The sequence below is a fragment of the Zingiber officinale genome, chromosome 10A (assembly GCF_018446385.1).
Source record: "Zingiber officinale cultivar Zhangliang chromosome 10A, Zo_v1.1, whole genome shotgun sequence".
Classification (NCBI taxonomy): domain Eukaryota; kingdom Viridiplantae; phylum Streptophyta; class Magnoliopsida; order Zingiberales; family Zingiberaceae; genus Zingiber; species Zingiber officinale.
The window spans coordinates 17,308,843-17,321,539 of record NC_056004.1 but is presented as its reverse complement, the minus strand read 5'-3'; the positions used below and the strand labels follow the sequence as shown (position 1 = coordinate 17,321,539).

The window sequence follows — 12,697 nt, the reverse complement described above, 5'->3', positions numbered from 1 at the left end:
TTTGACCAAATTTTTGCAGCTCGATGATTATGAATAACGTAATACATAGTTTATGCAATCCTAGCTAGTAACAAGCTTTAGGAGGACAGCTAGCTTATTACATCTTCTTCCTTTCAGAGGAAAACTAGACATGCTCCGGCGTGCTCAGCTCATTCTCAGCTAAGCAACTTCTGATTAGCAAATAATATCTCGACAAATCATCATCCTTTCAAGCACTGAAAGTCAAATGCGGATGAGATTTTTCTTATACTCGACGTCTTGGTCTGAGAAGGGGAGAAATGTTACTGATATCTTGTAATGGTCTGCTCTGGCTTAGATTGTTCTGTGAATTCATATGGCACACAAGAATATGCTTCTCCTTCTCTTTATATGAGTTGAGTGATCTATTCTGTTGGTTTTGAAGCATCCTCAGTGGGTCTCCCGCTGGCTGGAACTCTGAATGCACAGGGGATGAAGGGGGAGCATTGAGGAGCTTGGTTCTTAACGGTTGCATCTCTTTCTGAAGCTCTTTAACTAGTTTCTGCAGTTCAATCACTCTGTTTTCTGAAGATCTGCCCTTTTGCTTCCACTCAAGCTTCTGGAACAGAGAAGAATGTTTTTCTGATAGTGTAGAAATCTAAAGGGCTATGCCAATAAGTTAAAACCGGCAATTTGCTAATTGCACTCACTAGTATTTGATGTTTGTATGTTTCATTCAAAGAAAATAACACGCTTAATGATCTCAACACTACGAGTTTAGAGAAATTAATACAAATATATTGCTTCATATTAAAATCAAGTTGAACGTTGGGACTCCTAACAGATTAAGCTTTTGGAACGTACATCTAACTAATGAAGATTGCCAAGATGCACTTACTTGTGCGTGTTGCGAGTGGAAATTGACTTCAGAAGAAATAGCCCGTCGCTGCCAACGGTCTCTGGAGGATTTGAGTTCTTCCATCTCTACCCTAACTTGATCCAACATCTCTTGCATCTCAGTCCACTGCTCAGACTCTGCCCTCACCTGCTGCATTATTCGACCCACCAACTCCTTGCAATTACAGCAGCTCAGCAACCCCATCTCCTCCCCCTGTAATGTTTTTAATGTTTAAATCTTGTTATAGAACTAGTAACTTCACAAGGTGCATCGACCTGACGACCTTTCTTCCATCTTTCATGAACAAAAAGAGTCGTTTATTTCAAACTTTGAAATGAAACTTCATGGAAACTGAATCCAAATTAAGTGCTAAAACTGCCAAACAGGAATCTTGTGATGGGTATGTAGACAGTCTGAGCTTCAATGAATTCTTAGTCAAACAAAATAGTAATAGCAGATCTGCATTTCGATCTATTCAATATAGATGCTTCAATGAATTCTCAATAACATCTCTTCTTTTCATTAAATAGAAAGTGTACAAGTAAGGTAAAGGATAGGAGTTGTTCAGTCCACAGGAGGTTGGTGCAGACCCAGAGAGTCATTAAGACCAACTTTAACAAGAAAAAAAAGGTCCAAAGGAAGTACAAGAAAAACTTGGGACCAAATCATTTAAGTCAGTTTGGTAAAGTGAGTTTTTTTTTAAAGAAAAAAGCCACAATAAGTTTATATCATAGAAAAGTTAGCAATACTTACAGCAAGAGACTTAATTACCAGCTTTGAAGTTAACTGGTGCTAGGAAGGTAACTACCAATAACATAATGTACGTAGTCTGTGGAGATAAAACCAAAAGTTCATATTTTTCAAATAAAGAGAAAAGCATCTTGATCATTAAAAAGTACCGTGTGCAAGGCTGAGGAAATCAAGACTACAAACAGTTTGCGTAGGATTGAGAAACCGGCAGATTTTTTATCTTCATGAAATTAAACAGCAATGTAACATTAAAAATTTATTCTCGCCAAAAATAAAATACAAATTTATTTGAGTAAATGGCAATCAATTCATAGTTTATTTCTCTTACATTTAATTGACTTTAAAACGATTAACGGAGCTCACGTGATCAGGATATAGTATTGCAGTACCTAGAACTAGACTGATAACAGCAAGACTTACATGGCTGAAGCAGAATTTTCCTTCTCTTTCGAAGGTAGAAAACATTGTCATGCAACTTCAATTAGTAATCTTTACTAAAGAACTAATTTAAAAGGGTAGGTTTCGCTTTTCTGTGGAAGGACTAAAATCCTCATGTGCCTGTTGTCATACGTCTGGCCTCAAGGTTCAAAAAGTGGAGGTCCAAACAAGACTACAAAATGGCAGCTGATCATAAACGATGGTTTATATGTGAGTCTGATTTGAGCTTAAATTACAAGTTCCCGGTTTCAACAAACTCATGCGTGGCTATATACCATTAAGGTGTAAATAAACAATAGCTTAAGCTGAGTTGGATCGGATAAAGCAAAGAGAATCTCTCCCCTGTTTAATTTATATCTGTAAAAAAATAGAGCAAAGTGAATCAACTACCTTATTGATTACACTGGAATTTCATAGGTTCGTAGAAGTTCAAATTAAAGCACGTCGCTTCAGGAGATATCTAGATGTGGAAAGGATAAAAGAGGGCGTCTAGTTCAACACCATGTTCACTAGATATTGCAACATTTTACAATGGCTCAGTTACTCGTGCTTTCAAGATCACAGATCCTGAAAGTACATATAAATTCATTGGAGGAAAAGGAAAACTGGTAGGTTCATTTTTCAAAAAGAATATCTAAATGTAGGAAAAAATTAATTTCCCAGAGGTCAATATGACTTGAAACTTCTAATGTGCCATTTGACTCTTCTGCCTCGGATTGTATGAAGCTCCACTACTCTAAAAATAATATATCTCTAACTTGACGGCGCGTCTAAGTTTCCTACTTTTTTTTTAAACCTATTTGCAGCTTAATTCGTCAAGTCAGCGATGAGTACCCCCAATCAGATGTCACCTTGTAAATTCTATATCACCCACTAGGTACTTGTCCAGGAGACAATTATGAGCATGAACGTGAGCAAGTTATCTACTAGATGCCTGGCTCGTCGAGATGCCCTATGTATCTTCCTTTTAGCAATACGATGTCGTTGGAATTTTGATTTGAATCGTTGATACCCGTTCTTTATCAAACTAGTCATCCACAGTCAAGATCAAATGGTGATCGAATAAGACGACGAAGGGGCCTTCCTAGAATTGTGTTCTTTGGAAAGAGAGATGAATGGAGTAAAGTTGCTAATGTTTCTGTGGACCAAGTGAGAAACGAGAACAATAGTGTTTTTATCTAATGATGATGCATTGCATTTATGAAAGGCATCTACTTCGAATTAATTTTAGTGCTTACTTGATTATTGGGCGGCGGCGACGGCTGGTGGATTTGAAGTAAAGATTCTTTCTCTATTGCTTTAGCACACCCAATTAGTTTGAGGTCCCTCTTCTCGCCACTGTCACTGTTGCTGTTGCTGGTGATGATACTACCATCGTTGGCGGAGAGCAAATAGCTGCATTCCTCCATCCTCTCCAACATCCCCTTGGACAATCCCTCCATCTTTCTCCGCAAAATCTCCATCTTTATTCAAACGATTGAGTGCATCTTTTGTAATTGGAAAGGGAGAAACAAAAGTTTTTTTTTTTTGTGAAGCAAGCTAAGAGAATCAATTATTACCTCGTCGGGAAACCGGCCACTGTGACTCGAGCCCGGACTAGCAGTCTCCTCTGCTTCAAGTTGTTCTGGCTCTGTAACTTTCTTCCCTAGACCTGGCACAGAAATCTCTTGTATATCCTTCACGTTGGGGTCGTCTTCCATTTTCTCCAGCCGCCGCCTAAGCACCGATGCTTGCCGATCGAAGTTTCTTCTGCCACTACTCCTTGGATGCACTCCCCTTGAGATTCCCCTGTTTCCACCACGGCATCCGTCATTCCCCAATCTGAGCTCCTCTACTTTTTCTTTCAGCTCCTCGATGCTCGCGTCCAATGCCGCCTCTACGCTCTCGCTGCAAACGATCTTTTTCCTTCCCTATATCGTCGTTATCTTGCTCAATCTCAAAGATCGATATTAAAATATGCGAACGAGTTTCTTAAAAAGATAAATCAATGGGACAGCGCATACCAATATCAATGTGTCCATGGCGGATCTCAATGCGTCCTCCATCTTGTCGCGGTTCCTCTCAAGCTTCCGCAGCGCGACCTTCCGCTCCATTCTCAAGAAGTTGCATTCCGCACGAAGTATCTCCGCCTGGAACCGCCACTTGTCCTCTCCGCCCGATTCCCCTCCGCTCTCCCCTGAGGGCGTCGCTGGCGGAGGCGGAGTCGTCCGCGCGCGACGATCGCGGTCCAGAAGATCCACGAGCTCGCGTTCCAATCGCGGATTCGTCTTATTCATTGCTCGAGGCCGCCTCGACAGCTGAGGAAGGTTGAGGATCGTCGGCGGCTTCGGCGCCGGCGGTAACCACCTCCGGTTCCTCGCGGCCATTCCCTTCCCACCTCTTTCCCCGACCAACGCGTGCCCTCTTCTTTATTATTCTACTTTAAACAAAGCTGCGGGAGTGGAAGTGGGTTTCGCGAAAGTGGAGTTACGGAGGGGGAACAACTGGCGACTGCGGCACAAATGCATCGCCGGAAGCAGAGACGTGCCTCGTTTTCCGCGACCGTGAAAGGCGAAGCAAGGGATCGGACTTGATTTGAAATGGACTCGCACTCCATGACTTAAATGCCCCTACTCGAATCATGGTAACGTCGATGCCGCAATGATGGGACCCGAGTCTAGAAACCAGAGAGAGAGATAGGACAAAAGGCATCTCTAAGGGGCCAAACCGTAAAAATACTTCCGAGTCATCATTGACGTCGCGATCATTCCATGCACGGGGAAAGCAGGAAAGGGAGCGCGTCGGATGTCAATTCGTTTCGGTGAAGCAGCGGCTGGGTAATCGCGCGACGCGCGCACCTCACGAGATGAGTGTGCGGGTCTAGTCGAACCCAATCAATGGCGAATCTAATTGGTCCAACGTAAATAGCGGTCGGGTTCAATACAAATGCTCCGGCCATTATCGTCCGTGGGATGGCTAAGCAAACACTGCCTCGATAATCTCAGGCTCTCTTATTTTTTTTTTTTTAAAAATAATAATATTTTTCGTATTACGGACTCCGAGAGTATTTGTCTAATTATTGTGATATGACGAAGTACGGTGTGTAGCCGAAAACATCGGCCAGCGGTCATATCATATCATTATTAGTTCATAAACTGTGCTCCACGTCCTTGATTATACAGTGTAGAGCAAGCCGAGCTGGCTTCTTGTTCAGCCACGTAGACAAACATTAATTAAATTCCATCTAAAAAAATTTGACGATTCCAGTGCATTTTTGTCGCGCTGTACGTGGAAATTGTTGCCCGCGTAAAGTTGACTCAGTGGGGATATTTTAATTGGATTATATGTATGCGCCAGTCTCTTAACCAAATATATATGCGCCAGTCGAAACCAGACTTCGTACTTAGAAACATTTTTTAAAAATTAATATTCATGTTCAAAATTTAAATTTGGAATATACGACATGAAGATTCACTGTTTAACCACGTATGTCCTCACAATTGTAATTAATGAGAAAACACACCAAATCCGAGAAACTCGGCTCTCTGGTGTAGAGATGATTTTTATGCGCATATATTTTTTACAGTTATTGTACTATTTTTCAAGTTGATTTGAAAAATGAACTCTGATCTTCCAAAACCACAACAAGTACATGGACCAACTGCATGCATGCTATTTCGCCATACCCTCTGCACTATGTTTATCTAGTCATCACATGGAAGTGTGTTATAACAAGTATAGCTACTCCACAGTACTAGGTTCGATTTAAACCTTACAGGGTCGATACAGATCATATGAATAATGGACAACTAGAAGACAAGCAACTCATCACTCAGACAGAGTATTGGAGGACAGCTCATAATAATATAGATAGGTAGATAGCAGAGGTGCAGTTTAAGATACTTGCTCAAACCTCACACATGCATACCATTTATTCCTTTCAATCATCGAACAAGCAAGACAATAAGAGTCCATAGAGAAAAGGCCTAATTAAGTTGAAGGCCCTTTTTAAAGCTTGCACTTGGAGGCAGTAGCCAGATCTCGGATTGTGACACCTACACTGACAGCATTGCTGCAGAGGCAGAGGAGGAAGCGGCAGCCACATGCAACAGCTGGGGAGGCTTTCATTTGCTGCGCCTGGAGCACCTGCCACGGCTTCTCAACGTCAGGCCCGTGGTAGTCGTGTCAGATTGGGGATTGGATTGGACGCAGAGAAGCAATATTGATGGAGACAACACGCCCTGCGTGGCTTTTGGTTCCATGCCCATGCACTGGGCTCGACTTGAGCTTGGTTTGGTTGGGATTTATGACAATCTGCAAATCAGCGAAGCAGCAGCAAATAACCTGAGATTGCAGCCAAGGCCCGACCCAGTAAAGAATCTCATTCGACACAACCTTCTTCGAGAAATATAGGCGCGAGGAGTTATTAACTACCAGAATCTTGAAAGATTTCAACCCAAATCTGGATGATGTTCAACGCCTGACAATTAATTCCAACATCTGGATGTTGTTCGATGGAACTCTTTTCACGCTATCAATCATCAATCATGTGTTTAATAATTTATTTCATGTCATTCAATACACGTGCATTGAATTGAATAAATCTACTCTTTGTCATCTCCAATTCTTCCCACCTTAAAGATTGATTGATTGATTCAAATTTCATCTAGGACTGTCCTGGTTCGTGCCCTTCTTCCAAAAATTCCGATCTTGATTCTAAAAGTAGGACTAGGAAATCATCCAGCAGATAAATTGACAGGAGGATGACAATCTAGGCGGCTCTTCTCCCAACAGGTGTTCTATGTTTTTTCTTCGTTTTTATTTATTTTTTGGAAAAAAAATAAATAATCAAACCTTTCAGTCTCCATCGTTTTTTTTTATTGCTCTTCAATTTTGAGGTTTCAATTATGTAATTTGATAAGGAGTTCCCGTTCCAATAATCTGTTGTTAGATCTTCTTGAACGTGTTTAAACTCGATAGCATTGTTCTTAGTTTTCGCCGTGGAAACTTGATCTCAGCTTGTCGCGATTTCCATCAGAATTCAATCTCTCCGCGGCAAAAAGATCCGACCTTGAGCGCGAATTTCAATGGGGAATTGCTGTGCCTCCCCCATTGACCACAAGAAGAAGAAGAAGGAGGAGAAGAAGCGCTACTCCGGCGCCCCACCGAATATCGTCGTCCTCAAGAATCCCACCGGCCGAAACATCGAGAAGCGGTACGAGCTCGGCGTGGAGCTCGGCCGCGGAGAGTTCGGGGTCACCTATCTTTGCACCGACAAGGCCACGGGCGAGACATTCGCCTGCAAGTCGATCTCCAAGAAGAAGCTGCTGACCATCGTGGACATCGAGGATGTGAGGCGGGAGGTGGCCATCATGCGCCATTTACCCGCGCACCCTAACATCGTCAGCCTGAAGGACACCTACGAGGACGACCATTCGGTCCACCTCGTCATGGAGCTCTGCGAGGGTGGGGAGCTGTTCGATAGGATCGTGGACAGAGGACACTACACAGAACGGGCAGCCGCCATGGTCCTCCAAACCATCGTCGAAGTCGTGCAGGTGATACCTTCTCCGGAATTTGATTCATAATCGTCTTGCAGCTGGAACGAATTTATTGGTGCTTGAATTGGGACTTTGTTTGATTATGCTTTGACGATGATTTATTCGATCAATTTCATGACAGAACTGCCACAATCATGGGGTGATACATCGAGATCTTAAGCCTGAAAATTTCTTGTTTGCAAACAAAAAGGAAAATGCTCCTCTGAAGGCAATTGATTTTGGGCTGTCAATTTTCTTTAAACCAGGTAAGTTTTCGTATGAAAACACAAAAACAAAGAAGTCTTTGACTTCCAACAAGTTTGTAAAGATTCTTCCTAGTTTTATTGGCTAATAATGCGATAGACATCCATAGGTATCTTTATAGTTCTTACTTTCCACTATGCAGGCGAGCGCTTTAATGAGATAGTTGGCAGCCCTTATTACATGGCTCCAGAAGTTTTGAAGAGAAACTATGGCCCAGAAGTAGATGTTTGGAGTGCAGGAGTTATCCTATACATCCTGCTTTGTGGTGTTCCACCATTTTGGGCAGGTAACTTCTTTACTTGCAAGCTGAAAGAGGGAAAAAACAAGAAACATATTTCTTGTTTCTTGGTGCATTTTCCAAGTGTATCCATTGAAGCTGCACATTTTACATATCATTAAAGAATTATGTTCAATAAGAAAAGTAGCTATGTAGTTTGTGGACGTCTGATATTCCCAAGAGTATCTATTGTGTATCTAAACTCACTGCTTCAGAAACGGAACAAGGCATTGCACAAGAAATTGTTAATTCAGTTGTTGAGTTTAAAAGAGACCCATGGCCAAAAGTTTGTGATTCTGCCAAAGACCTTGTCAAGAGGATGTTAGATCCAGATCTGAAAAAACGTGCTACTGCTAAAGAGGTGCTCGGTAAACCTTCAAATCTCTTCCTGTTTTTCATGGTCAAGTGGCAATTTTCAACTGATGTTTTTCTTTTTAAGTATAGAATGTTGATTCTGTCAAAAAACTGTGAAGAATCTTACACCATGCGTTGAATCTAGAAATTGATGCTGCCTATTACACCATGATTTTTTATTTACAATTTTTTTTTGTTAAATCAAGAGTGTATTACTTCGTATAGAACACAAGTTTCTGATCATCTGTCAATATCGATGATTTTTTAACCCAGAAAACTGAAAAAACACTTGCAAGTATCAACAACACTGAGTTGAGTTTTGATACTTCTGATAAAAAATGAGAAGTAATCAAGGTTTTTTATGTCAAACAAGAAACTGAATTGTATATTGCACATTCCCGATCCTTTCTAGTTAACTTTAAAAGAACCAATGTGAAAAATTGAACACAGCACTGATAATCTTCTCTTATCACTTGATATAAGATTTCATGAGCTGAATTCTATTTTCTTAATTAACTAATATTTCAAAAGTTTTCTCCACTCAAAAAGTTGCCATTCTGTTTATATTGAAGAACATCCTTGGCTGCAAAATGCCAAGAAGGCTCCCACAGTTGACCTTGGTGATACGGTTCGTGCAAGGCTCCAACAATTTTCACTTATGAACAAACTGAAGAAGAAAGCACTAAGGGTAAGAACTTGCCATGTTACATGATAGAGCCTTTTTTTCAATCTTAAAACTTTTTATATAGTGTCTTATCTCTATAACTATCTTTATAGCACATTACAATGTTTTGCTATAGTGTTTCTTTTTCACTCTGCTTAATTTAATGTTGAAACATTTCAAGCCCATCTTTGTTTTAGGTAGTAGCTGAGCATTTATCTGTAGATGACGTTGCTGACATAAAGGCTACATTTAACAAGATGGATATAAATGAAAAAGGGCACATAACCATTGAAGAGTTACAACATGGTTTGCATGAGTTTGGACACCAGATTCCCGATGCAGACATTAAGATACTAATGGAAGCTGTGAGTACACTAATTAAACATCTAGAATGATGATACTGGATTAGTTTGAGATTATAAGCAGGTTCTTTTGCTGGGAATTGAAACTTCGTACCATATCTCCATGGCAGGCCGATGCTGATGGAGACGGAACCTTGGAATATGGAGAATTTGTCGCTGTGTCGATCCACCTGAGGAAGATTGGAAATGATGAACACCTGCACAAGGCCTTCCAATACTTCGATCAGAATAACAGCGGATACATAGAAATTGAAGAGCTCAAAAATTGCTTGGCTGATGACTTAGGTCCTAATCATGAGGAAGTCATTAACGCCATAATTCATGATGTGGACACAGACAAGGTCAGTTACTTCATCTCATTTATCGTTTTATTTTCATGCTGTAGATATGAAAAAAAAAAAAACTGATATAGAGAGAGAATATACAAGCACAAAATTGAACTTAATATGGAAGAAAATTCAAGAATATAAGAGACACGGTTAAGTTCTCAAGTACGCTCAACTTTGCTTTCTTGAACTCAGGATGGGAAAATAAGCTACGACGAGTTTGCTACAATGATGAAAGCAGGCACAGATTGGAGGAAGGCATCGAGGCAGTATTCAAGGGAGAGGTTCAGTAGCGTCAGTACACATTTGATGATAGAACAATCTTTGAGTTGATCGAGTGCATAGTTGAGTTTCACCTTATTCTCTCTGCCAGTCCATTTGTCAGTTAAATTCTTTTCTTTGTGCGTCGATTTTTCATCTACTGTGGGATTGGTGGAAGTTTTTGTTCTGAAAGGTGGATATGTAGTCATATTACAGAAGATATCAGTCGAGTGTATCATGTATATATGATTGAAAATATAAATGCATATCTCAAATGCAGAAGCAGGAGCTTCTTGTAGAAATTTGAGATTCGTGTATCATATTCTGACTCATCATGACAATTAATGCGGTGGAAAAAGGTGTCCATCAAGGACGAGTCAAAGGTGAAAAAAACAGTCGACGTAGAGTCAAAATCAAGACGGTCAAAGACATAGCCATGTCACCAGAATTGGCCGAGTAGGTGGCAACGGGCCGATCGATCGGGCCCAATCGGGTATGGTCGCCCACTCAGCGAAAGGAGGGCCTAGTATTATGGTGCCGCTTAGAGGCTCATTCGACCAAATCGTTAGTCCGGCCGGGCGCTAGACAGCGACCCGATTGTCAGACGACTAAAGAGAGGAGAACAGATATTCGTAACTGTGGTGACCCTATAAGGGCTAGTCCGACCGGACCACCCGTTCGACCGTATGAGGAACAACCTACCAACTAAGCGATCGTGGAGAAGAATAACCTAGAGCAATCAGGCGGGGATCCCGGCCGAGCGGCTCCTCCGCTCGACCAAACAATGGAACCCCTTGCTTAGCCTATCATATCCTTCTGGGAGTTAGTGCTGCTGACAGCAGGGGATTGTCAACAGACAAATCGTACGACTGAAGCTTCCACTGTCATGTTAATAATTTGCACGCCCTATAAGGAAAGGTGTCAATGACACTTTCCTGACTTATCCTTTTATAAGACAATTGGGAAACGTATACACGTTTTGAGAAGCATGAACGTACACTATAGGGCCACTATATAAAGGGAGGTCCATATACCGGAGTAGGTATGCGTTATTTGTGATTACGCTCTTGTTGCTACAGTTATCTTTACGCTTCACTATTGTCGATGACTAACTTGAGCGTCGGAGGACTAACGCCGGGGACCTCTTCCTTGGCCCGACACTGACGTTCTTGGTTTTACAAGGCGGACAGAGTCTTCACACGTTCAACCGCAGAGTCACATCTCTAGCGAGTTGTCTTCTCTGTTTTCATACGGGATCAACAATATTAAGATAAATGTATGAAATTATTATAAAGAGACTAGACCATATTAATATAATCTTCTCTTCCATTTGTTTTAGATAGAGAATTGTGATGCGGATATCTCTTTTCAGCATCTAGGTATCCTTTGGGTCAATATTCTAGGCTGATTTATCCATCAAAGTCAAAATGGATGAGACTTAATCCAAAAAGCAATCAACTTAGCTCAAATATAATAAGGTCCACTATGCTCCTCTCTGACATTAGGTCCGACCAAGGAACCAATCCCAGACGTCATTTCAGTCTCGGATTTCATCTCGATCTCTGGCTCCATCTTGATCTCAGACTCCATCTCAATCTCAGATTCCATCTCTGCGTCAGATGTCGTCTCAGTCTCATACTCCATATCAGTCTCGGATTCCATCTCGGTGTCAAGTTCTGTCTCAATCTTGGATTCAAATGTTGTCTCAGTCTCAAACTCCATCTCAATCTCAAATTCCATCTCGGTGTCAGACTCCATCTCAATCTCAGACTCTACCTTATCATCAGACGTTGTCTCAGTCTGCCCCAGGCAACAATTTCACTTTACCTCAGTAGCTAACATTTTCCTTTCCAGGCGAGCTATATATCATCTTCTTTAAGGTCACTCTGTACTAATGTTACAGAAGGTCACTCTGTACTCTGTTGGACAGGAATTCACTTGTTTGTGGGTTATCCTAGTAAAATGAAAGTAGGTTTATAGTCTTAAAAATCAGAAGGTCATTGTTAGTATCAATGACCGATTTTTAGAAAAGGACTATGTAATAAACCATGTGCCCATAAGAAAATTTATTCTTAAGGAAATAATAAAAGGCATGTCTAATCTAGTACCAACTGTACAAGATGAGATACCACAAGGAAACTGCAACACGTATCACAAATGATACACAATTGCAGAAAGTGTCTTGTCATAGTGGGAGGGTTGTTAGGCAACCTAAAAAGATTCAAGTTTTGGGAGAGTTTTTTGGACTCGATCCCTGGAGGACATGAACCTGATCTCCGGACATATGACGAAACACTCCAAGATAAAGATGCAACATCTTGGCAAAGAGTAATGAATAACAGAATTAGAATATATGTATTCTAATAAAATCTGGAAGCTTGTAGAACCACCAAATGGTGTAAAAGCCTTTGGGTGTAAAAAGGTCTATAATAGGAAAAAAGGGATAGAAAGGAAGGTAGTAACTTTCAAAGCAAGGCTTGATGAAAAGGAAACTTTTTCACTGGTAGCCATGTTTAAGTCTATCCGGATTCTTTTATCTATTTGGCAAGTGGATGTCAAGACAGCATTCCTTAATGGAAGTCTTGATGAAAGCATCCATATAAAGCAACCAGAAGGGTTCATTGCA

At 41.0% G+C, this 12,697-nt stretch overlaps 2 protein-coding genes across 3 annotated transcripts; one reads left to right on the top strand and one right to left on the bottom strand.

Moving 5' to 3' along the window:
* Positions 1-4,620, bottom strand: LOC122026190. The gene is made up of 5 exons (XM_042584836.1): positions 4,048-4,620; positions 3,604-3,954; positions 3,283-3,507; positions 857-1,069; positions 1-577 (listed from the first exon to the last, which is right to left on the bottom strand). Exons 1-5 carry the CDS (start codon positions 4,408-4,410, stop codon positions 245-247), a joined length of 1,485 nt encoding a protein of 494 aa, XP_042440770.1. The 5' UTR covers positions 4,411-4,620; the 3' UTR covers positions 1-244.
* Positions 4,621-6,691: 2,071 nt separating this feature from the next.
* LOC122026207 (calcium-dependent protein kinase 20-like) lies at positions 6,692-10,291 on the top strand. Of its 2 annotated transcripts, XM_042584858.1 has the most exons (9): positions 6,692-6,817; positions 7,062-7,581; positions 7,706-7,829; positions 7,970-8,113; positions 8,320-8,472; positions 9,031-9,146; positions 9,320-9,487; positions 9,595-9,825; positions 10,006-10,291. In XM_042584858.1, the coding sequence occupies exons 2-9, from the start codon at positions 7,111-7,113 to the stop codon at positions 10,141-10,143; spliced, it is 1,545 nt and encodes a 514-aa protein (XP_042440792.1). In that variant the 5' UTR covers positions 6,692-6,817; positions 7,062-7,110; the 3' UTR covers positions 10,144-10,291. The 2 variants fall into 2 exon arrangements, with proteins under 2 accessions (XP_042440792.1, XP_042440791.1); XM_042584857.1 differs by lacking the exon at positions 6,692-6,817 and having other exon boundaries at positions 6,884-7,581.
* Positions 10,292-12,697: the final 2,406 nt, after the last annotated feature.